The 27465-nt window shown below is 44.7% G+C and overlaps 1 protein-coding gene across 1 annotated transcript in view; it reads left to right on the forward strand.

Moving 5' to 3' along the window:
* The first annotated feature begins 13296 nt into the window (after positions 1–13296).
* Positions 13297–27465, forward strand: part of CCKAR (cholecystokinin A receptor) — a 116057-nt gene continuing 101888 nt past the window's right edge. The window contains exons 1-2 of the mRNA XM_077279939.1: positions 13297–13715; positions 14976–15227. Of these exons, the coding sequence (XP_077136054.1) occupies positions 13376–13715; positions 14976–15227 (592 nt within the window). The 5' untranslated portion in view covers positions 13297–13375. The remainder of the gene's footprint in view (positions 13716–14975; positions 15228–27465) is intronic.

Consider the following 27465-nt stretch of genomic DNA (forward strand, 5'->3'; position numbering starts at 1 on the left):
AAATTTTGGCTCCGCGTTAGCCTCATTGCAACCATTTGCAGAACGATTTTTCACAATGGCAGGAATAGGAGAATTTAGACTGACATCGTTCATCTCAGCGTTACACTGAACAATGCTGCACATCTTCTGACACATAATTGGATGAGGATCATCAGATTTGAGATCCTGACCTCAAATCTGCGATCAGCGATCCAACGATGTGTTCGTCCGATATCTTCACGTTACACGCAACGATGTGAAAACGACATCGCATGAACGACGTGATCACGTGACGTTTTCAAACGAGATCGTAACGTGTAACTGTACCTTTAGGCCTCAATCACACTAGCGAAAAAAAATCGCAGCATGTTCATTCTTGTGCAAATTTGGCGCGAAAAAAATTCGCACATGAGGACTGAAATTTTAGTGTGAAAAATATACAAAAGAACAACTGTTATTTGTTTCGATGCTTTTTATTTTTTTTTAAAAACCAATAAGATTTTTTTTTCACTAAAGGGTTATTTCACACCAACATCAAACAAATAGTCACATTTTCAAGATGAGCAGTGTATAAGCGGCATGGCCAAACAAATGTGATAAAACAGTGAACAAGAAAACAATATAATCAAATTATACAACAAGGAGAGATGTTGGTGGAGGAGTGGGAGGAGGGGAGGGGGGAAAGGGTAAAGACAAATACATGGGGGTAGGGGAGTAAAGGAGCACGCATCAAAGGATGCTTTTTATTTTTGTTATAAAAATGTTAAAAAAATACAAGGAATAAAACAATTCCACACATATTTTCAATAGGCTGCAGTGGGGGGCTGTGTGTGTGTGAGTGGCATGTCCTTGTGTGACTAGCATTTCAGCACTCACTCAGCAGTCTGTCTGAACATGTCGGAACATATCTGGCACTGCCTGGGTATGTCCCTGGTACATTTGCCACACGTGTATTTGTAGCAGTCAACACATCTCTCAGTTGCACAATTGTTCGTGCATCGATGGTTGACCTGACACTTCACCCTTTTGCCAGGGCTGGGTGTGGAAGGAAGTTGCCAAAGGAGTTTCTCCTTGCGTGCCTTCTTTTCAGTCACATGACGGCCACCTAATTCTTTTGCAAGCTCAACCAGGAAGTCCACCAGTCTCTCCTGCACCCCAGTGCATGCCTGATAAAGAACATGAGCATTGAGTGCTGCCATGTCAATCATGTTGTAGAACACGGCGACTGGCCATCTCCGTGTTCCTGCACGCACGCTGTACTCCCACACCATTTGGTCCATTACATCCACACCGCACTTTGTGTGGTTGTATTGTGTGACCGTGTTTGGCTTCCTTTTGTTGGTATCCTCAGACTCAACCACGCTGTGCATGCTGCTGAGAATGTAGACGGCCTTCTTTCGTTTGGGTGCATACACTGTCAGTGTGGCACCAGTGGTTGAAAACACCTGAGTGGTGAATTCAGTGCGGTCCATCTGTCTAGCGGATTGAGGAATTTCCCGGCGACTCTTGTTGACTGTGCCGAGGATAGTGGTTTCCCGGCTAAGCAGTCGTTGTGCAAGTGACAATGATGTAAAGAAATTGTCCGTGGTTACAGTTCTGCCCTTGTCCATGAATGGTTCCATCAGCCTCATCACTACAGTTTCGGACAGTCTCTCCCCGCTGGGACGACTGGGGTCCTTGCCAAGATATGGGAGGACATTACAGATGTACTTTGATTTCAAGTCGTAAGCCACCCAAAACTTGATGCCAAACTTGTCTGGTTTTGTTGCAATGTATTGCAGAAAACAGCAGCGAGTCTTTGACAGGAAAAGCTGTTCATCAATAGTGATGTGTCGACCAGGGTTGTAGGATGCGATGCAGTTGGTGACAAATGATCTCCACACATCGGAGATTGCAGCAAACTTATCGGTCTCCACTCGCTCACTGAGCGTGAACATGTCATCAAAGCGTAGGTGTTGCATGATGTCTTGAAAGCGGTTTCGGGTCATAGTGGCAATGATCCTTGGGTTTCCCAGGTTTGCTGACCAGCTGTCACGTAGTGATGGAACCTTGGTCACCCCCCTCAAGAAAATGACTGAAATAAATGCCATTAGTTCCAGGAGACCCATGAACCAATCCACCTGCTCCGTGTGACGTGCATGTTGAGTAGTCCATTCTTCAATGCTACGAAGCATGTCAAGACTGATAAAACAGAGGAAGCTCTGAAGGCGACTCTGGACACTTCGTCTGGCCTTAGCACTTGGCTCTCCATCTGCAGGGTACGGTTCTATTGGGGTCAAATGGAGATGTTTCCCCACTTGTACTTCATGCCACACTGTGCCATCTTTTGCGGTCTCTGTCGGCTCACTCGCCAACCGAGCTCTCTTTTTTGGTAGAGGCGGAGTCTCCTCATCTGCAAGATAAATAATTTCAAATAAGCATTTTGTTTTGGTTCAAAATAAAAAAGATAGTCAGGCGCCACACCCACCCTGCACCGCAGCGTACTGCCCACGCACCACACCTGCCTCGCACCGACCCTTATCTGCACCAACCCCTGCAAAACATAGGATCCAAATGAACAGGCAAAAAAGGGAGTGTGAAGCCAGCCTAACCTGAAGACAGCTCAGAGTCCGAATCCGGTTGAAGGACTATGTCTTCTCCATCTGAGTCAGAAGGGATTGTGTTGCTCAGAATCAGTTTCAATGCCTCTTCAATGGTGTGCCTTCTCTCCATTTTCTTTCCTGTGAACAAAATAGGTTACTCCCCCACAGCACATAAAGCTGCATGCAAATTTGCTAATGCAATGTAGCTGGGGGGGGGCAGACACTCAGGAGCACCTCACATTCTTTGGCTAGGGACACACTTCAGTTCCTGATCAGTTTTCTTTCAAGATTGACACCTGTTCTGGGTTTTGGAGTCACTCCTGGGCCCTAATGGGGCCGTCACACGGGGAGATGATTCCCGGCGATGTGCGGGCGATCACGTGCGCGTGCACATCGCCGGGACATCACTGGTGACATGACACATGCGGACATGTCGCCGGCGAACGTCTGTGAAGGATCGCCTCGGAACCAGCCTGTAGTTCAGAGGCGATCCCCGGGCCATTCTCTGGATGACTGTACCTTCTCTGCACCAACCCCAGCAAAACAGGATGCAAACGATCATGCAAAAAAAGGCACTGTGAAGCCAGCATCTCTTTCTTGTGAGCAGCAACCCCCACACTCAGGAATAGCTTGCATTCTTCTGTTTACACACTCTTATCTTAGATAATCCCCCCCTGCAGATTCCTCAGGCTAGAGCACATTTACAAATGAAAGGATGCTAATTAAGGTGTCAATATGGACTGAGGGTCATTTGACCCTCTCTCAGGACTTGAGGGGGGATCTTGAAATTCCCGGGACTTCTAGTGTTAATTAGCCTGTTAGAGTTATGGCTTGTTTATTATCATCGTTAGGACAGGCCAGGTGATGCAAATTTCACAGCCTCCTCTAACCTTGTGCCAAAAAACTGCAGCCATGGCTTTTTCTAATCAGTTGCCTAGCACTCTGAAAATGAAAATGATGGAGGCCCACAAAGCAGGAGAAGGCTGCAGGAAGATAGCAAAACATTTTCAAGTTTCCCTTTCCTCAGTTTGAAATGTATTTAAGAAATGGCAGGTAACAGGAACAGTGGAGGTCAAGATAAGGTCTGGAAGACCAAGCCAAACTTCAGTGAAAGCTGATAGTAGAATTTCTAGAGAGGCAAATCAGAACTCCTGCTTGACTGCAAAAGACCTTCAGAAAGATTTAGTAGACTCTGGAGACACCTGAACAAATATGGCCTTCATGGAAGAGTCATCTGAAGAAAACCTCTCCTGCATCCTCACCATAAAATGCAGCATCAGAAGTATGCAAAATAACATCTAAACAAGTCTGATGTATTTTTGAAACAAGTCCTGTGGACCATTGGGGTTACAATAGAACTCTTTGGTCACAATGATCAAATGTATTTGCGTAGGAAAAAGGGCTCATTAAACATGCAGGTGGATCAATCATGCTTTGGGGTTGTGCTGCAGCCAAATGACAAGGGGAACATACAGTTAGGTCCATATATATTTGGACAGAGACAACATTATTCTAATTTTGGTTCTAGACATTACCACAATACATTTTAAACAAAACGATTCAGATGCAGTTGAAGTTCAGACTTTCAGCTTTCATTTGAGGGTATCCACATTAAAATTGGATGAAGATTTTAGGAGTTTCAGCTCCTTAACATGTGCCACCCTGTTTTTAAAGGGACCAAAAGTAATTGGACAGATTAAATAATTGTAAATAAAATGTTCATTTCTAGTACTTGGTTGAAAATCCTTTGTTGGTAATGACTGCCTGAAGTCTTGAACTCATGGACATCACCAGACGCTGTGTTTCCTCCTTTTTGATGCTCTGCCAGGCCTTTACTGCGGTGGTTTTCAGTTGCTGTTTGTTTTGGGCCTTTCTGTCTGAAGTTTAGTCTTTAACAAGTGAAATGCATGCTCAATTGGGTTGAGATCAGGTGACTGACTTGGCCATTCAAGAATATTCCACTTCTTTGCTTTAATAAACTCCTGAGTTGCTTTGGCTTTATGTTTTGGGTCATTGTCCATCTGTAGTATGAAACGACAACCAACCAGTTTGGCTGCATTTGGCTGGATCTGAGCACACAGTATGGCTCTGAATACCTCAGAATTCATTCGGCTGCTTCTGTCCTGTGTCACATCATCAATAAACACTAGTGACCCAGTGCCACTGGCAGCCATGCATGCCCAAGCCATCACACTGCCTCTGCAGTGTTTTACAGATGATGTGGTATGCTTTGGATCATGAGCTGTACCAAGCCTTCGCCATACTTTTCTCTTTCCATCATTCTGGTAGAGGTTGATCTTGGTTTCATCTGTCCAAAGAATGTTCTTCCAGAACTGTGCTGGCTTTTTTAGATGTTTTATAGCAAAGTCCAGTCTAGCCTTTTTATTCTTGATGCTTATGAGTGGCTTGCACCGTGCAGTGAACCCTCTGTATTTACTTTCATGCAGTCTTCTCTTTATGGTAGATTTGGATATTGATACGCCGACCTCCTGGAGAGTGTTGTTCACTTGGTTGGCTGTTGTGAAGGGGTTTCTCTTCACCATGGAGATTATTCTGCGATCATCCACCACTGTTGTCTTCCGTGGGCGCCCAGGTCTTTTTGCATTGATGAGTTCACCAGTGCTTTCTTTCTTTCTCAGGATGTACCAAACTGTAGATTTTGCCACTCCTAATATTGTAGCAATTTTTCAGATGTTTTTTTTTCTGTTTTCGCAGCTTAAGGATGGCTTGTTTCACCTGCATGGAGAGCTCCTTTGACCGCATGTTTACTTCACAGCAAAACCTTCCAAATGCAAGCACCACACCTCAAATCAACTCCAGGCCTTTTATCTGCTTAGTTGAGAATGACATAATGAAGGGATTGCCCACACCTGTCCATGAGATAGCCTTGGAGTCAATTGTCCAATTACTTTTGGTCCCTTTAAAAACAGGGTGGCACATGTTAAGGAGCGGAAGCTCCTAAACACTTCATCCAATTTTAATGTGGATACCCTCAAATGAAAGCTGAAAGTCTGAACTTCAACTGCATCTGAATTGTTTTGTTTAAAATTCATTGTGGTAATGTCTATAACCAAAATGAGAAAAAGGTTGTCTCTGTCCAAATATATATGGACCTAACTGTATACCGTATTTTTCGGACTATAAGACGCACTTTTTCCCCAAAACATTTTAGGGGAAAATGGGGGTGCGTCTTATTGTCAGAATATACTTACAAAATACTGTGGTGGCGGTCCAGGTCTGATGCTGCAGGGTGATGCAGCCGCCCTTCCCAGGCTGGTGCGGCGGTCGTGCTCTGTGGTGTGGCAGTGGTGCTCTGTGGTGTGGCGGTGGTGCGGGAGGCTCCATCAGCATTTTCTGAAAGCATGGAGGCCCCCCGCAGATCCATTGCTGCAATGCAGTGGCCTCAAGGAAAATGGCCACCAGATCTCGGCACTGAGATCTCGTTGCCGAGATCTCAATCTGAACATGCACCGCCCTCTGCGGCCATTTTCCCGGAGGCCACCGCATCGCAGCAATGGATCTGGGGCCTCCGGGCTTTCACAAAATGCCAGCAGAGCTCCGCCGCAGCACAGAGCATCACCGCTGCACCTGTCGCAAAATGCCAGTGGAGCCCCGCCACACCACCACCAAACCAAAATACCGGCAGAACCACCAGGAACCCGAGCACCACCGCCGTACCAGCCTGGGATGGAATTTAGTGGAGGCCACTGCACCAGCCTGGACTACCGAACAAACCCTGTGACCACGCTCCCCTGTGACCACTTCTCCATCTGTGCCGATCCCTCCCGGTAAGCTGAATTTGGACTGTAAGATGGACCCCCATTTGACACATTATCTTTTTCCCTATATTCCTTCTGAAAATTTAGGGTGCATCTTATGGTCCGGTGCATCTTATAGTCTGAAAAATACGGTAATACGTATAGAGAGGAATGGAAATTCTTGATGCAAACATAACACCATCTGTAAAAAAGCTGAAGATGAAAAGATGATGGCTTCTACAAATACAAATGGATGATGATCCTACAACACACGTCAAAATCCACAATAGACTACATCAAAAGGCGCAAGCTGAAGGTTTTACAATGGCCCTCACAAACCCCTGATCTGAACATCATTGAAAGTCTATGGCTAGACCTCAAAATAGCAGTGCACTAGAAGACGACACAGGAATCTCACAGAACTAGAGCTAGGAAGAATGGATGAAAATCCCTCAAACACGAATTGAAAGACTCTTGGCTGGCTACAAAAAGCATGTAGAAGCTGTGATACTTTCAGAAAACGGGATGCTACTAGGTACTAATCATGTAGGGTGCCCAAACTTTTGCAGCAGCCCATTTTCCTTTTTGTAATTTCTAAAATGTAAAAATTTACAATATATATTTTTTTCCCTAACATACAAAGTAAATGTGTCATTTTCAGCTTTAGGCTATGTGCACACGAAAGAAAAGAAGTACAGAATTTTCTGCACAAAATCCACGGCTCCTGGCAGAATCTGCAGCCGCAGATTTGCCGCGGTTTTTATGTGTACTTTGCGCGATTTTTATGCAGAATTGCTGCGGATTTTGTGCGGATTTTCTGCGTTTTTTGCCACTGCGGATTTTTAACATGGAGGGGTGCAGAAACGCTGCAGATCCTCACAAAAGAAGTGACATGCACTTCTTTGAAATCCGCAGCAATTCCGCACTGATTTTTCCGCACCATCTGCACAGCTATTTTTTTTCCCCATTGAATAACATTTTACTGTACATCACAGTGCGGATCCGCAGCAAATCCGCATCTCATGCACATAGCCTTAGGCCTTTTAGAGATCATTTAATCTTCAACTTGCTTAACTTTTGTATATACTGTAGTCCTCAAAAGTTTACATACCACAGCAGAATTTTTGCTTTCTTGTCCGTTTTTCAGAGAATAAAAATGATAACACGGAAACTTTTTCTCCACTCATGGTTAGTGGCTGGGTAAAGCCATTTATTGTCAAACTACTGTGTTTTCTCTTTTTAAATCATAATGACTACTCAAAACATACATATGTACAGTGCCTTGCGAAAGTATTCGGCCCCCTGGAACTTTTCAACCTTTTCCCACATATCATGCTTCAAACATAAAGATACCAAATGTAAATTTTTGGTGAAGAATCAACAACAAGTGGAACACAATTGTGAAGTTGAACGAAATTTATTGGTTATTTTAAATTTTTGTGGAAATTCCAAAACTGAAAAGTGAGGCGTGCAATATTATTCAGCCCCTTTAACTTAATACTTTGTTGCGCCACCTTTTGCTGCGATTACAGCTGCAAGTCGCTTGGGCATGTCTCTATCAGTTTTGTACATCGAGAGACTGAAATTCTTGCCCATTCCTACTTGGCAAACAGCTCGAGCTCAGTGAGGTTTGGTGGATATCGTTTGTGAACAGCAGTTTTCAGCTCTTTCCACAGATTCTCAATTGGATTGAGGTCTGGACTTTGACTTGGCCATTCTAACACCTGGATATGTTTATTTGTGAACCATTCCATTGTACATTTTACTTTATGTTTGGGATCATTGTCTTGTTGGAAGACAACAAAAGTGGTTAGCACAGCAGCCTTGCAGCGCTGGAGTCCTGGGTTCAAATCCCTTCAAGGACAACATCTGCAAAGAGTGTGTATGTTCTCTCCGTGTTTGCGTGGGTTTTCTCCGGGTTCTCCGGTTTCCTCCCACATTCCAAAGACATACTGATAGGGAATTTAGATTGTGAGCCTCAATGGGGACAGTGATGATAATGTGTGCAAAACGCTGTGGAATATGTTACTGCTATATAAAAATAAAGATTATTATTTATTTATTAAATCTCCGTCCCAGTCTCAGGTATTTTGCAGACTCCAACAGGTTTTCTTAAAGAATGGTCCTGTATTTGGCTCCATCCATCTTCCCATCAATTTTAGCCATCTTCCCTGTCCCTGCTGAAGAAAAGCAGGCCCAAACCATGATGCTTCCACCACCATGTTTGACACTGGGGATGGTATGTTCAGGGTGATGAGCTGTGTTGCCTTTACGCCAAACATATCGTTTGGCATTGTTGCCAAAAAGTTCGATTTTGGTTTCATCTGACCAGAGCACCTTCTTCCACATGTTTGGTGTGTCTCCCAGGTGGCTTGTTGCAGACTTTAAACAACGCTTTTTATGGATATCTTTGAGAAATGGCTTTCTTCTTGCCACCTTCCATAAAGGCCAGATTTGTGCAGTGTACGACTGATTGTTGTCCTATGGACAGACTGTCCCACCTCAGCTGTAGATCTCTGCAGTTCATCCAGAGTGATCATGGGCCTCTTGGCTGCATCTCTGATCAGTCTTCTCCTTGTTTGAGATGAAAGTTTAGAGGGACAGCCGGGTCTTGGCAGATTTCCTTGGCTTGCCCAGTGTTCCTTGGGATGTTTACAGTTTTGGAAATCATTTTGTATCCAAATCCGGCTTTAAACTTCTCCACAACAGTATCACGGACCTGCCTGTTGTGTTCCTTGGTCTTCATAATGCTCTCTGTGCTTCAAACAGAAGCCTGAGACTATCACAGAGCAGGTGCATTTATTCGGAGACTTGATTACACACAGGTGGATTATATTTATCATCATTAGGCATTTAGGACAACATTGGATCATTCAGAGATCCACAATCAACTTCTGGAGTGAGTTTGCTGCACTGAAAGTAAAGGGGCCGAATAATATTGCACACCCCACTTTTCAGTTTTTGAATTTCAACAAAAATTGAAAATAACCAATAAATTTCGTTCAACTTCACAATTGTGTTCCACTTGTTGTTGATTCTTCACCAAAAATTTACATTTGGTATCTTTATGTTTGAAGCATGATATGTGGGAAAAGGTTGAAAAGTTCCAGGGGGCCGAATACTTTTGCAAGGCACTGTATGTGATGTGAAGTGTGTATGTTTGTATGTATATACTGTACATGTGCATGTGCATGTGCATTGTGTGTGTATATGCAATGTGTGTATACATGTGTATGTGCAATGTGTGTATACATGTGTATGTGCAGTGTATGTATGTGTATCTATATATATAAGAGGCATCGTGATTACTCGCTAATCCCGCCCCCTGCACAGTAGCTCCGCCCCACCACATCACCACACATAATCCTGCCCCCCACCCCATTACCACACACAATCCCGCCCCCCCACCACATTGCCACACATAATCCCGCCCCCCACCACATCACCACACATAATCCTGCCCCCAACACATCCATCACCACACATAACCCCACCCCCCAACACATCACCACACATAATCCTGCCCCCACCCCATTATCACACATAATCCCACCCCCCAACCCATTACCACACATAATCCCACCCCCACCACATTACCACACATAATCCCGACCCCCACCACATTACCACACATAATCCTGCCCCCCACCACATCACCACACATAATCCCGCCCCACCACCACATCACCACAGATAATCCCCCCACCACATCACCACACATAATCCCGCCCCCCACATTACCACACATAATCCCGCCCCCACCACATTACCACACATTATCCCGCCCCCACCACATTACCACACATAATCCCGCCCCCCCACCACATCACCACACATAATCCCGCCCCCACCACATTACCACACATAATCCCACCCCCCCACTACATTACCACACATAATCCCGCCCCCCCACATCACCACATATAATCCCGCCCCCCCACCACATCACCACACATAATCTCGCCCCCCACCACATCACCACACAATCCTGCCCCCCAACACATTACCACAGATAATCCCGCCCCCACATTACCATACATAATCCCGTCCCCCACCACATTACAACACATAATCCCGCCCCCCCACCACATTACCACACATAATCCCGCCACCCACATTACCACACGAGGCTCCGTCCCCACACATTACCACACAAGGCTTTCCTCCCCACACATTACCACACGAGGCTCCGTCCCCACACATTACCACACGAAGCTCCGTCCCCCCACATTACCACACGAGGCTCCGTCCCCACACATTACCACACGAAGCTCCGTCCCCCCACATTACCACACGAGGCTTCATCCCCACACATTACCACACGAGGCTCGGTCCCCCCACATTACCACACGAGGCTCCGTCCCCCCACATTACCACACGAGGCTCCGTCCACATACATTACCACACGAGGCTCCGTCCACACACATTACCACATGAGGCTCCATCCTCCCACATTACCACACGAGGCTCCGTCCACACACATTACCACACGAGGCTCCATCCACACCCATTACCACACGAGACTCTGTTCCCCCACATTACCACATGAGGCTCCGTCCCCCCACATTACCACACGATGCTCCGTCCCCCCACATTACCACACGAGGCTCCGTCCACACACATTACCACAAGAGGCTCCATCCACACACATTACCACACGAGGCTCCGTCCGCACACATTACCTCATGAGGCTCCGTTCCCCCACATTACCACAAGATGCTCTGTCCCCCCACATTACCACACGAAGCTCCGTCCCCCCACATTACCACACGAGGCTCCGTCCCCACACATTACCACACGAGGCTCCGTCCACACACATTACCACACGAAGCTCCGTCCACACACATTACCACACGATGCTCTGTCCCCCCACATTACCACACGAAGCTCCGTCCCCCCACATTACCACACGAGGCTCCGGCCCCCCACATTACCACACGAGGCTCCGTCCACATACATTACCACACGAGGCTCCGTCCACACACATTACCACATGAGGCTCTGTCCACACACATTACCACACGAGGCTCCGTCCCACCACATTACCACACGATGCTCCATCCTCCCACATTACTACACGAGGCTCCGTCCACACACATTACCACACGAGGCTCCATCCACACACATTACCACACGAGGCTCCGTTCCCCCACATTACCACACGAGGCTCCGTCCCCGCACATTACCACACGATGCTCCATCCCCCCACATTACCACACGAGGCTCCGTCCCCCCACATTACCACACGAGGCTCTGTCCACACACATTACCACACTAGGCTCCGTCTGCACACATTACCTCATGAGGCTCCGTTTCCCCACATTACCACAAGATGCTCTGTCCCCCCACATTACCACACAAAGCTCCGTCCCCCCACATTACCACACGAGGCTCCGTCCCCACATATTACCAGACGAGGCTCTGTCCCCCCACATTACCACACGAGGCTCCGTCCACACACATTACCACACGAAGCTCCGTCCACACACATTACCACATGATGCTCTGTCCCCCCACATTACCACACGAGGCTCCGTCCCCCCACATTACCACACGAGGCTCCATGCACATACATTACCACACGAGGCTCCGTCCACACACATTACAACATGAGGCTCTGTCCACACACATTACCACACGAGGCTCCGTCCCACCACATTACCACACGATGCTCCATCCTCCCACATTACTACACGAGGCTCCGTCCACACACATTACCACACGAGGCTCCATCCACACACACATTACCACACGAGGCTCCGTTCCCCCACATTACCTCACGAGGCTCCGTCCCCCCACATTACCACACGATGCTCCATCCCCCCACATTACCACACGAGGCTCCGTCCACACACATTACCACACTAGGCTCCGTCCGCACACATTACCTCATGAGGTTCCGTTCCCCCACATTACCACAAGATGCTCTGTCCCCCCACATTACCACACGAAGCTTTGTCCCCCCACATTACCACACGAGGCTCCGTCCCCACACATTACCACACGAGGCTCCGTCCACACACATTACCACACGAAGCTCCGTCCACACACATTACCACACGATGCTCTGTCCCCCCACATTACCACATGAAGCTCCGTCCCCCCACATTACCACACGAGGCTCCGTCCCCACACATTACCACACGAGGCTCCGTCCCCACACATTACCACACGAGGCTCCGTCCCCCCACATTACCACACGAGGCTTCGTCCCCCCACATTACCACACGAGGCTCCATCCACACACATTACCACACGAGGCTCCGTTCCCCCACATTACCACACGATGCTCTGTTCCCCCACATTACCACACGAAGCTCCGTCCCCCCACATTACCACACGAGGCTCCGTCCCCACACATTACCACACGAAGCTCCGTCCCCCCACATTACCACACGAGGCTCCGTCCCCACACATTACCACACGAGGCTTCATCCCCCCACATTACCACACGAGGCTCCATCCACACACATTACCACACGAGGCTCCGTTCCCCCACATTACCACACGATGCTCCGTCCCCCCACATTACCACACGAAGCTCCGTCCCCCCACATTACCACACGAAGCTCCGTCCCCATGCATTACCACACGAGGCTCCTGAGCGTGCCAAGCGTTAGCTGGCTGGAAACAGCTAGTACATGTATATGTGCAGTGTGTGTGTTTGTATATACATGTGCATGTTCTGTGTGTATTTATTTGTGTATGTTTATTGTGTGTATATATGGGTATGTGCAGTGTATGTGCAGTGTGTGTATGTGATGACATGATTGTATTTGAATACATGTTGACTTTTCTGTTCAAAAATAAACATGTATTGTTGCACGTGGAAAAAATAAGACATCCACTGGAAATAAGCCCTAACCCATATTTGGGAGCAAAAATAATATGAGACCCTGTTTTGCTTTCGGGGAACCATGGTACATGTACCATATACATAATGTATCTCCTGGGAAGTCACTGCTATGTAGGTTTTCCTTTAATTTTGCAATGCCAAATTCACAGTAAAGTTCCCCTATTAGTGAATTATTATACAAGTGTAAAAGTGAAGAGAAAATGTCAGGTGTGCTGTCTTCTCGAAGTGAGGAGGTCCTGCCCAATCCCCAGAGCGGGGGCTGGGACACTCAGTGTGTGCAGTGCAGGCAGTGTGAGGACTCCAGCCGGAGCGCAGGCTGCACACACATCTCCTCAGCAGCATCTTCTCACAGGGAGGCATGGAGTAGTCTCCCAGGAAGCCCAGGACGCAGAGAGCCCAGGTCAGACATGGAGCCTCTGTATAACCAGCCTGTGGACAATGACACAAGTGACAATGGGATATTTTGTGAGGTCACAGAGACTGGAGCCATCATCAGCTGTTTAGGGGACTACAACCACAATACAACTCTCCCTGGTAAAGGTAGGTGTGTTGCTGTCTGTATGATAATGCATAGGTCTTGTGACAGATGGGCAAAATGCTATGTGAAACTACAAGTCAAAGCATGCCAAGTATTAGACGAGACCTTGATGACTTCTCAATGTCTATTATGCATTTCTTCTGTACTGTTTGTGTATTGTGCAATCGTGTAAAATATCAAAATATGGAAGTGATATTGGTACATTGGCATCAAACATTATGTAGCTGCTCAGTGCATAGTGTAACATTATACATGAAGACTGAAAGTATAAACTTTGAGGGGTGCCATCAATTCTTTGATCTTTTAGTATGGAGATAAGCTCGTCAGGCATTGCAGGGCTGAGTTTGTCACTTGTCTGTCGCTATCTCATGTGTAGGTGAATCTAATAGTCACACCTTTGCCATTGTGCCGTCATATCCAGCCATGTAGCAGAGCTGAATTTAGTCGACAGCTCTTTGCCCCATCAGAATCTGTTGCACAAACGTTACATCACCAAGCAGTTTAATGACAAACACAACTCTGCTACGTCTGAACCTCGCTGTACGGATAATTGTACGGACAGGTGCAGTCAAGCGTGTTTTCGGTGAGATCGGATCTCACGCGGAACAATGTTTTGCTATTGGTCTGTGCACATGTTAAGTTTTTTTCCTCCGACAAATCGCTGTGTATCTGAGTTTGATCTGATATTTGGATCGCAGTCAGCTATGCAAGTCAATGAGTCCGGGGAAAACATCAGACTGCACTCGGATGACATCTGAGTGCAGTGCAATTTTCACAGACTGACAGAATGGAGAAGACGGAGACATTTTCTTGTCCATCTTCTCATCCGTGAGAATCGGTTCACACTTTGATCAGACTGGTAGCGGCCTGACTCTCTCGGACGAGAGAATCTACAGCCGACTGCGCCTGCCCCAAGGCTGAGTTCACATATGTCCATTGAATCAGGCTCTGTTTTTTGAGCATGATGCAACTCAGCAGATCAGAACTGTTGGCAAAACTAATGACAAAATGCGTACTATCATAGGGGGGATCCCAGCATAACATGAAATGTTATCAGACCCCAGGACGGGGCATACACCTGTCCGGCTGAAAAACTGATGTGCCGATCAGATGGAATTGATCCCATTGCAAATCATTTTTGTTAATAGATGGAAACAATGATGCCTCACCGGCCATATGAGAAGCCAGCCTAAAAAGTGGTGATTAGGACAGTTACTATCTACAAAGCCATAATGCCACATTAACCCATTTTTCTGTTCCAGATTTGCACCACGCAGTGAGGATTTTCCTGTATTCTTTGATTTTTCTTCTTGGTGTTCTGGGCAACAGCTTGGTTATAGTGGTGCTGATAAGGAACAAGAGGATGAGGACTGTCACTAACATCTTCTTACTGTCCCTGGCAGTCAGCGATCTCATGCTCTGCCTTTTCTGCATACCCTTCACCCTTATTCCTAATTTGCTGGAGGACTTTATATTTGGTAGCACAATCTGCAGCGCTGCTAACTATTTCATGGGTAAGTAAGTGAACCAATTCTATACAAAAAGCAGACCTTATCTTGCTCCAAAGTTAGGGACGAGCATATATCACGTGAGCAAACTGTTTATCAGACTGGTAAAAGAGGTTATAATTATTTAGGAAGAGTCAACGCCGCTCTTTCCTTCTCCGGGATCAATAATGCATATAAATACTTTGGCCAAGGCAGAGACGTTTGTCGGCGCCTCCCCGGTACCTTCTCAGTAGGGAGAGGGGAATACATTGCTCCTGGACACCTGTGGTAGCACCTTATCTCTCTAGAAAGCAGATGATTGGCCATGTTTAGAGGACCTGTCACTTGCCATAAATATGTATTTTTTACCTGGTATAAACGCCTCTTTTGTCCTGAATCTGGCATTGGTTATTTTTCGTTCTTGCCCCTCTCTGTTCCTGAGATATGACCCCTCTTTCCTGTATGTAAAGCTAATCTTTTTTACCAAGTGGGCGTGATTCTCAACTCCTCTCAATGGGGTCTTCCTGAGAACCACGCCTAGTTGACGAACTAGAGTTATATGCAAAGAAGAATGAGCCATGTCTTAGGAATGGAGAAGTGCTGGAACAAAAAATAAAGAACATCGGATTCAGGAGGACAGCGGCATTTACACCAGGTAACAGAAATACATGTTTATGGCAGGTGACAGGTCTTCTTTAAATTCAACATGCCTGATACTTTGCCCTGTAAATTGTTGGGGGACATTAAGACAACCCTCAATACAATGAATGATCGATCGTCCATAGCAGATCTGGCTGACATTTGTATAATGGGTTCCTCAAAGGAAACCCGTCATGTGCCAAAATGCTCTTTCCCTGAGGATATAGAGTTAATCTGAAGGTATATAGCATTAAAATGCCACCACGGAAAGCAAAACTACCAGAAGAGAATGTTATTACATTTTCCCGGGAGCCGCCAGCTTTCAGTCATGGGGGCAACATGGAGCAGCTACAGTCACGGCTCACTATACTGTGAGTACGGCTGTAAGCACACCCAAAATTTCAATTGACAGTTCTCTGTGCAAATCCAGCTAAGTCCTGGCGCATCCTTGCTGCCTCTGCATGCAATATAGTGAGCAGTGACTGTTTACACTGCATACAATAACTCCATGACTGAAAGCCGGCGGCTCCTGGGAGGATATACCGTAGTTTCATTTTCTCCCATTAGCTGTGCTTTCAATAATGCGGCCGGGCAGCATTGTATTGTTATTTACCAGCAGAATAATTCTATATCTGCAGGTAAATAGCGTTTTAACACGTGACTAGTTCACTGAAATGAAATGACTTTTGTGAATATTAGAGTTCAAGAGGATCTTGCAAAGACTGAAAAAAGAACTCCATCTATGCCACATCTGCAGACATGGGAATGTGCTCCTAACTGCATTAGCTTTTGGGCTGCCCACTAGATATCATTATCTTCATATCATATAGTGAACACAGAAGACCATTACGGAGACGAGCAATCAAAATAAAAAGCAAATTGCAGAAGAAGATAGAAATAATGACATGCTTCAATGGCAGTGGGACATTCCTGTGAAGGGTATATTGGTAATGAGTTATACACTGCTCATGCAGTATTGAACCCCTTGAACCAATGCAATATGTGTAATTAAATCCATATAGCGGCATTAATCCCTGTGGAACAAATTGATATAATGGCGACTTTATCTGTTATTATAGCTTGCAATATACAAGAATAACACAAACCTGATCCTGGGGTGGAATGGTTCTGTAATTGTGATGTCTGCCGGAAATTGTGAGAATACAGAGCACCATAGAAGTCTCCAGCCACTGTGTTATGGCTCCATACAGCTGTGTGAAAAGGTGTTTGCCCCCTTCCTGATTTCCTATTCCTTTGCATGTTTGTTAGACTTAAATGTTTCGGATCACCAAACAAATTTAAATATTAGACAAAGAAAAAAAAGTAATTACAGAATGCAGTTTTTTAAATTAAGGTTTATTATTAAGGGAAAAAGAAATCCAAACCTAAAGGGCTCTGTGTGAAAAAGTGATTGCCCCTCCCCATACACCTTTAACCCCTTTACTCCCCAAGGTGGTTGGCACGTTAAAGGGAACTTGTCACCAAGCTAGGCTGATATGAGATGCGACCACCGCCTTTCAGGACTTATATAGAGCATTCTATAATACTGTATATAAGCCCCCAACAAGACCTGTAAGAGAAGAAAATAACTTTTATTATACTCACCTGCTGGGCGGTCTGGTCCGAGGGGTGTTGCCTTCTTGGTCCGGCGCCTCCCATCTTCTTGTGATTGTCGCCCTCCTTCTTGGTTTGTGTGGATGACGCTCCCCTGCATCATCCACACAGTCTGCTCGACATCGCGCTCCAGGCGCACTTATCTGCCCTGTTGAGGTCAGAGCCAAGTACTGCAGTGCGCAGGTGCCATGAAAGGTCCTGCACCTGCGCACTGCCAGATTTTGCTCTGCCCTTAACAGGGCAGATAAGTGCGCCGGTGCAGGAGTCCAATGCCAAGCGGACTGTGTGGATGATGCAGGGACACGTCATCCACACAAACCAAGAAGATGGAAGGTGCCGGACCAAGAAAAGGGATACCCCTCAGACCGGACCACCCCGCAAGAGAGTATAATAGAAGTTATTTTTCTTCTCTTACAGGTTGGGTTGGTGGCTTATATACATCATTATAAAATGCTGCATATTATTCCTGAAAGGCGGTGGCCATAACTCGTATTGGCCTAACCTGGTGACAGGTTCCCTTTAATGACCAGGCCAATTTTTACAATTCTGACCAGTGTCGCTTAATGATGTAATAACTCAGGAACGCTTCAACGGAGCCCACTGATTCTGAGTTTGTTTTTTCGTGACATATTGTACTTCATGATCGTGGTAACATTTCTTCGATATGACTTACATTTATTTGAGAAAAAAATGGAAATTTGGTGAAAAGTTTGAAAATTTAGAAATTTTCAAACTTTGAATTCTTATGCCTTTAAATCAGAGAGTCGTGTCACACAAAATCTAATATATAAAGCTGAATGTGTGTATGTATGTGTGTATGTGTGTGTGTATGTCCGGGATTGTCATCTGAACCGTCGCAGCTACAGCCACAAAATTTTGCACAGTCACACGTCTGGACCCCGAGAGCGTCATAGGCTATGTTGTGAGGTGAAATTTTAACCCCGCGCTTTCCAATTCACCAAACAATTTTGCCCCTATCTACATAATGGGGAAAAAGTGAAAGGAAAAGTGTTGGAGGCGTCGCAGCTACAGGCACAAAATTTTGCACAGTCACACGTCTGGACCCCGAGAGCGTCAAAGCTATGTTGTGAGGTGAAATTTTAACCCCGCGCTTTCCAATTCACCAAACAATTTTGCCCCTATCTACATAATGGGGAAAAAATGAAAGGAAAAGTGTTGGAGGCAAATTAACAGCTGCCAGATGTGAACAAGGGGGACTTAAAGAATGAGAGCGATGGCGCCAAAGAGTATATACTGTACAGTTGCTAAGGTGGGGCCCCGACATGGGATAATTACCACACCACCACGGGGATATGAACACACACACAAAATGCGCCACACACTACCACGTGCTCAAACACATATACCACCCTCAGCGCACATTTCACCACACATACACCAACCTCGCCACATAAAAGTTGAAACACAAAAGTCGCAGCTCAAAACTCGCCACACGCAAAACTCTCCACATGCAAAACTCGCCACACGTGCAAAACTCACCTCATGGAAAACTCGCCACACGCAAAACTTGCACACGCGGAAAAATTGCCACATGCACAAAAGTTGCAACACATGCAAAAGTTGCCTCACACAAAACTTGCACATACTCAAAAGGCACCACACATAAAACTCGCCACGCGCAAAACTCGCCATGCGCAAAACTTGCTGCACACAACTTGCTACACTAACCTGTCACATGCAACTCGACACACAAAAAGTTGCTACACGCATGTCGCCACACAAAACTCATCTCACAAAAGTCGCTACATGCATGTCGCCACACGCAACTCAACACACACAACTTGACACACGAAACTCGCCCTAAAACACACACAAGTCTGGTATTATCCTTCAAAAATAAAAATCTGATTAATAAGCTGAAAAACTACAAGAGCAACAAATGTACCATATAGGAATCCGGCAGCTGTCAGTCACATGACCAGTCTATTATGTGTATGTGTGAGCTAATATATACTGCCAGGGGGTGGGCTTACTGTTGGCTGGAGATTTATCAGGCTGCCAATTTAGCTTACAAATACTGAGGTAAAAATACTGACCAAATAACGTGTGAACGAGGTCTAATACAGGAGGAGATAACATACAGATATATACTATATACAGGAGGAGATGACACACAGGTATATACTATTTACAGGGGAGATGACACACAGGTATATACTATATGCAGAGGAGATGACACACAGATATATACTATATACAGGAGAGATCACACACAGGTATATACTATATAGAGGAGGAGATGACATACAGGTACATACTACATACAGCAGGAGATGACATACAGGTATATACTATATACAGAAGGAGATGGCACACAGGTATATACTATATACAGGAGCAGATTACCTACAGGTATATAGTATATACAGGAGGAGATGACATACAGGTATATGCTATGTATAGGAGGAGATGACATACAGGTATATACTATATACAGGAGGAGATGACACACAGATATATACTATATATAGGTGAGATGACACACAGGTATATACTATATACAGGAGGAGATTACATACAGGTATATACTATATATAGGAGGAGATGACATACAGGTATATACTATATACAGGGGAGATGACACACAGCAGGTATATACTATATACAGGGGAGATGACATACAGGTATATACTATATACAGGAGATGACATACAGGTGTATACTATATATAAGGGAGATGACAAACATGTATGTGAAAATGAGAGGTGTGAGGTGAAAATGAAAAGGTGTGAGTGCAAAATGAGAGGAGTGAGGGAAAATAGTGGAGTGATCGGAAAATGACAGATGTGAGGTCAAAATGACAAGTGTTAGGGGGGAATGAGAGGAGTGAGGGGGGAAATAAGAGGAGTGAGGGGGAAAATGAGAGGTGTGAGGGAGAAAATGAGAGATGTGAGGGGGAAAATGAAAGATGTGATGGGGAAAATGAGAGGCGTGATGGGAAAATAAGAGAAGTGAGGTGCTATAACTAACCACAGATATTTACTATGCCCAGGCAACGCCGGGCTCTTCAGCTAGCTTAGATTTACAATCTCCATGCTTTTCTCATGGTCAACTTTATGTGGCCTGTTCAAGAGTTGGAACAGCCAAAAAACTGTTTGTCTTTGCACCTGAAGGAACAACTAAGAATGTCGTTTATCAAAAGGCTCTCGAATAAGTAGTAGAAGATTACTTCACATTACTTGGCCAATTTAGTTAAATCTGTGTGGAATATCTCTGGTGTTGAAAGATATGTTGTAAAATGCTTCTATTAGCTTAGTTTTTGCCTTTTAATAATTACATTTCTATCTATTTGTTTTGTGGTTTTTTTGTGCAGAATACATTTTTGTTAACACATTCTATTTTGCTAGCAGCAGTTATTACCTCAGGCGAAGCCGGGTAGTACAGCTAGTAATTAATAAATAACATTTCCCACATATCTACTTTACATTAGCAACATTTTTTAAACAAAATTTTTTTTGTTAGGAAGTTATAAGGGTTAAAAGTTGACCAGCTATTTCTAATTTTTCCAACAAAATTTACAAAACCATTTTTTAAGGACCACATTACATTTCAAGTGACTTTGAGAAAAATACCCAAAAGTGGCACCATTCTTAAACTGCACCCCTAAAGGTGCTCAAAACCACATTCAAGAAGTTTATTAACCCTAACATTTAACTTTTTTTCAGAAAAATATAACTTTAGACCCAATTTTTTTTATTTTTGAAAAGGTAAAAGGAAAAAATGGATCCAAAATTTGTTGTGCAATTTCTCTTGAGCATGCAGATACCCCATATGTGGGGGGAACCACTGTTTGGGAACATGGCAGAGCTCCAAAGTGAAGCGCCACTTGACTTTTTGAATGCAATATTTGCTGGAACAATTAGCCAACAGCATGCCGTGTTTGGAGAGCTCCTGATGTGCCTAAACAGTAAAAATACCCCATAATTAGCAATATTTTGGAAACTAGACACCTCAGGGAAATTATCTAGATGGTAAGCACATTGCACCCCTAGGTGCTTCACAGAAGTTTTTCCAACAAAAATGTTTTTTAGCCTCAAATTTTGCATTTTCGTAAGAGTAACAGGAGAAATTGCACCATACAATTTATTGTGCAATTTTTCCTGAGTACACCGATACCCCATATGATGGAGAAAATTACTGTTTGGGTGCCCGGCAGGGCTCCGAAGGGAAGGAGCATCATTTGAAATTTTGCTGTAATCATTAGTGGATGCCTTGTCCCATCTGAATCTCTCCTGATGTTCCTAAACAGTGGAAGCTTCCCCAGAAGTGACCCCATTTTGGAAACTAGACCCCTTAAAGATTGTATTTTGAAGTGTGATGAGCACTTTGAACCCCCAGATGCTTCACAGAAATTTATAACGTTTAGCAGTGAAAATAAAAAAACAACATTTTCCCCACAAAAATATTTTAGGCCCAAATTTTGCATTTTTGTAAGGGTAACAGGAGTAATTGCACCATTCAATTTGTTGTGCGATTTCTCTCGAGTACGTCGATACCCCATATGTGGGGAAAAACTACTTTTGAGGCACAGTGCAAAGCTCAAAAGGGAAGAAGTGCCATATTGGAGTTCAGATTTTGCTGGAGATATATGCTGAGCACTTACATTGGGCTTTCCATCTAAATCTCTGAGTGACATGATTCAGATGAAACTCCCAAGGGATGCCTATGCAGCATCTATAGTAAAAGATAGAATGTTTAAAAATAATTTAAAAAAATGGTTATACTCACCCTCTGCAGACAGCCAATCTCCTCAGCGGCGTCCGTTCCTAAAGATGCCGGTGTGGTTCAGGACCTTCGATGACGTCGCGGCTTGTGATTGGTCGCGTGAGCGGTCACATGACGGTCACGCGACCAATCACAAGACAGCGACGTCATCACAGGTCCTGAACCACACCATCTATAGGAACGGAAGAGAGAGCATGCACCGGAGAGGCGGGAACACTTCGGGGGCCATCAGAGGGTGAGTATATCACTATTTTTTATTTTAATTCTTTTTTTTTTAACCAATTATATGGTGCCCAGTCCGTGGAGGAGAGTCTCCTCTCCTCCACCCTGGGTACCAACCGCACATAATCTGCCTACTTCCCGCATGGTGGGCACAGCCCCGTGCGGGAAGTAAGCAGATCAATGGACTCCTAGGTGTGCGGAATCCCCGCAATTCCGCATTTTTAATGAACATGTTGCTTTTTTTTCCGCGATGCGATTTTTTTGCGGAAAAAAATGCAACATTTGCACAAGAAATGCAGAATACACTGTAAATAATAGGAGGCATATGTTAGCGTTTTTTTCGCGTTTTTATAGCGAAAATACTGAACGTGTGCACATGGCCTAAGGAAGGAGTGGAGTATTATATGGTCCCAGTGCACCCCTTACAGTGCCCCCATCTGACTCATTATAGGGAATCTTCCACCAGGGATTCCATGTGAATCACATATTTCAGAGATTTACACCGAAACCCCGGTGTAAGCGTTCAGCGCAGGATAAATTTGAGCCAAGCCTTACTGCGATCTTTGGGAGGTAGAATGAACAAATCAACAGCAGATGAAGAATTAGTTTTATTTTTTACAAAGTTCATTGTGCGGCAGAAGTGATTAAATGACTTTATTATTTGGATCGTAATGAGCAAGAAAAAGCGTATGCATAGAAATTGGGATCACCACAATAATTCTATTAAAATATCAAAAGTCTTTATTTGGGAACAAAATGAGCAGCCATATCAAGTAGAAAGCACTGATTAGCCCCCTAAATCCTAGGGCAACTCTTACCAACCCAGCGCAATAAGCCCCCTCAAAAATCCTGAGCTGACAGGCCCATCAGATCTGTGAAGCTATGTGAGTGCCAAGACCCACGCGTATCGACGCTCAAGGATTTAGTGGGGCTAATCAGTGCTTTCTACTTGATATGGCTGCTCATTTTGCGGTTCCCTACCTGGGGATTACCTATATGTGAAACCTCGGATTTAGTGGTTCACACGCACTAACCTTACTGCCTTGCTTTTGAGTAATAATATTTGGAGCAATAACACTTTCAGCGCGCCTATTGGCATACTGTGGGTCAGCATGATCTGTCTCTATTTATGTTAAACCATGCCTCATTATTGGTATTAGCTGTGTGATGTGCATATCTTTGCTGGTACTTACCTAATATTGTTGTGGACCCATTACCCTAATTCATGTTATGGGTTTTTAGTTGTTTTTAATGTTTCTTTGTGTGTTGTTCCCAAATAAAGACTTTTGATATTTTAATAGAATTATTGTGGTGATCCCAATTTCTATGCATACGCTTTTTCTTGCTCATTACTATCCATGTTGGGTATGCGTATGGTGATCCCCATTCTTTTTTAACATTAATTGGATGGTGCCTGCTCAAACCAAGTGTTGCTTTATTATTTGGATCAGTGCAATTACAACGATATCAAATTTATATCTGGTTTTTATGTTTGGCAGCTTTCAATTGTAAGCTTGCAATTTGTTACCATATTTTCAGTTAGCCATTAAAAGGTATCAATTACTGAGGACTCTCAATTCTAAATATTTGGAAGCTGTCACATATTTTAAATCTTTTTATTACAAAAAACAATGTTTGCATCGCCGTATTTTGTGAGCTATACATTTTTAATATTTCAGCAGACAGACTCTTGCGAGGGCTTGTATTTTGCAGGACGAGTTGACGTTTTTATGGGTACTATTCTAGGGCACATGACATTTTTTGATGGCTTTCTATTCCGATTTTTAGGAGGCAGAATGAACAAAAAACAATAATTCAGGAATTGATTTTTTTTTTACTGTAATTCAGCGCGTGGTAAAATCTATAAGGCAGTTTTATTCTTCTGGTCAGTATGATTACAGAGATACCACATTTATATTTTTTTTATGTTTTGGCGCTTTTACACAATAAAAGCTTTTTATTTTTCCACTGATGAAGCTGTAGCTTTTTATTTTTCCACTGATGAAGCTGTATGATGGCTTGTTTTTTGTGGGATAACCAGGGCCGGACTGACCATCAGGCAGTTTTGGCATTTGCCAGAGGGGACGCTCCCTGCTGTGGGCCGCTCCCTCTGCAGGAGCACCATTGATGTGACAGGATAGGAACCGCTCAGGAGAAGGAGGCGCGGCCTCAACTGCTCGGTTCATGTGAGCAGCAGCAGTGAGACACAGGAGTTGGCAGTGAGGAGGAAGGGCAGAGGCAAGGTGGAGGGGGAAAGGGAGGCATTTATTCTCACACCAGCTCCTGCTCATGGCTGGCGGGGATAAGTTACATACCTCTCTAGGTGGCACCAAGCACCCAGCCAATGAAAGCAAGCAGGGGAGCTACAAAAACCAATGAGGAGGTGGGCGGGCCAGTGATATGAGGAGAAAAAGACTGGAAGATCCCAGCACTGAGCTCCTCCAATAGCAGCTCCAGCGTTCCCTCCTCTGCCGGATCAGTGCTGGAGGATGCAGGGCCCAGAGCAGGACGGAGGGCTCAGGCCTGTGTGTGCAACCGCTAGCAACGGAGCTGAAATCCCCTGCTCCTAGGAAGTAAGGTCACATGAAGAAATCCAGCTGCCTGCAAAAAGGAGTGAGTATATAGGTGTATGCTCAATGTATAAAGTGTGTATATGTGCAAGTCATGTGTCTGTAGTTTGAATATGTATATATATGTACTGTGTGTATATGTGTATGTATATATATATGCACCTTATGTGTCTGTATATGTACTGTATGTAAGTGTGTGTATATGTACTGTAATGCTGCAGAATCATGGCCCTCCCCAGGCTGCCCACCCTGTATGTCTGTGACTTGCATTTTACTGCCCTGTGTTGCAGATTTGTGGACACAAATATATTTTTACAGGGAACTTATCACCAGTGTTTGAGTCTTTCAACAAATGCAGCTGCCTTTATCTGCTCCGTGCATTAGGGTATGTTTCCATGTGGCGCATTTGGTCTGGATTCACTGTGGGTTGAACCCTGCGTACAGCCGCAGCGTCCAGATGTTACAGCATAGTGGAGGGGATTTTATGAAATCCCATATCCACTATGCGTACAGGCAAGCGGGTGACACACCCAAAATTACGCACATGCAACGCGTCTTTATAGATTTCTGTCTGCATTGGCCCTTAGGCCGGGGTCACACTTGCGAGTGCAATGCGAGAAACTCACTCGAGTCTCTCGCATCAATACCCGGCACTGCTGCCAAAACGCGGGACCGGAGTGTTCAGCTCCATGGTCCCGAGTGCCAGAGGCAGTGCCAGGTACTGATGTGAGAGACTCGCATCACACTCACAAGTGTGACCCCGGCCTTAGAATGACTCTTGTATTCAGCATTTGCAGGGTGCTGTAGCCTAGTGTTTGTAGGGTATGTGCACACAGCATTTTATTTCAGGTGGCAGAGCTGCTTCAGGAAAGCATCTCAAGTCTTTTACCTGAAGGCGCCATGGTTTTTTGTGCCACCGACGTCTTTTCACTATAGTTGCAAGTGACAGACTGTGCTACTTCTTTTAATGGCCTCAGTTTCCGAGCACTGAAGCAGTTAAAAGAAGTAACAGATGGAGCAGGTAAAGCAATGTCGTTTTACATTGCTGTGCACTAAGTTCATGTTTAGCGGCAGGTTTGTGGCGCTTTTTCAGGTGGGGGGTGCCTGCCGCAATCCGCCTCAAAAAGATGTGTGCACATACCCTTACCTTGGTTCTGCAGCCACAAAATACATGCATCCCAACATGATGTCCAGTCTCGTTTTTTAAAAGTTACCTCTGCTGCTTCCGTAAGGAAGGTAAGGCAGTGGCAAACTGGTTACTGAGTCACATGGGCCGGTAATGTGTGCTTGCCCCGAGACTGAAACTTAAGTGATTTTCACCTATGAAAAAAATTATTAAAAGCTTCTCCTATACATTACAATGTTAATCACGGACCACGCAGAGTGTGCACTGGTGCTATCTGTGCTGTCTGTGATTGGCACAGGTTCATAGACCCGTATAGGTGATTTTGTCTATGACAACGATAAAAAACAAAAATGTCTCTGATTTTTATTTGGGGACACAGTCTGCAAAAACATCTGGGCCTGTGAGCAGCACCATAGACTATAATGGAAAAAAAATAATGAAAACCACAGATAGAACACATACATGAGAAACGGACATCTGAATGAGACTTTACTGTCATTACTGTGCTATAACATGTACATGACCACCGAGCAGCCATATACACCTCAGTCAGCGTCCTATACGGCCTATCCACACAGGAGGACGCACTTCTCTGTGCACACAGCGACTGTTAATATGTTTCGTGCACATAGAATGCCCTGTTCTTGGGAGCGCATGTCCTGTTTACCAGGGCAATATGCTACCAAGAACCTTGATTTGTAAGCCGGCTAAAAATCGTCTCACGTGACTAATAATCATTTTGCTCTTACATCAGGTGATTATTGACCTATTTAAATGAGCCAATAATCAGGATGACGCTCTTACAATCACATATTTCATGATTATTGGCTCATCTAAACTGGCCATAATTCAGTGGCTGTTGGCTATGTAGGTCCGCAACACAAAACGCTTTGATTGTATGCTGCTGACCTGTACTTAGACTATCTAGAGATCAAGATTACTGAAGTTACAAGATGTGGGCCTGTGTGCTTAAAAATGCCAGGGCTGAATTTCAGTCCCAGTCCGGCCCTGGCAATAACATTACGTTTTCAGCAGAACAATGTTTATTTATATTTGTCTTTTTGATCATGTCTTAATGCACTTTTTGTTCGGCAGTATGATGATACTGCATTGTGTTCTGCCTTGTTTTTTATTTATTTTTTTATGGTGTTCACTAAAGGGGCTAACTAGTGGGACAGTTTTATAGATCGGGTCATTCTGGACGCAGTGATACCGCATGTGTGTTCTTTCATTGTTTATTTTTTTTCCATAAAAATATTTATTTATGGGTACAATATGTTTTTGTTTTTTAACTTTTTTCTACTTATTCCCATTAATCTCCACTTATTCCCACTTTCACTTTCTGTAG

Source organism: Ranitomeya variabilis, chromosome 1 (genome assembly GCF_051348905.1).
Source record: "Ranitomeya variabilis isolate aRanVar5 chromosome 1, aRanVar5.hap1, whole genome shotgun sequence".
NCBI lineage: Eukaryota > Metazoa > Chordata > Amphibia > Anura > Dendrobatidae > Ranitomeya > Ranitomeya variabilis.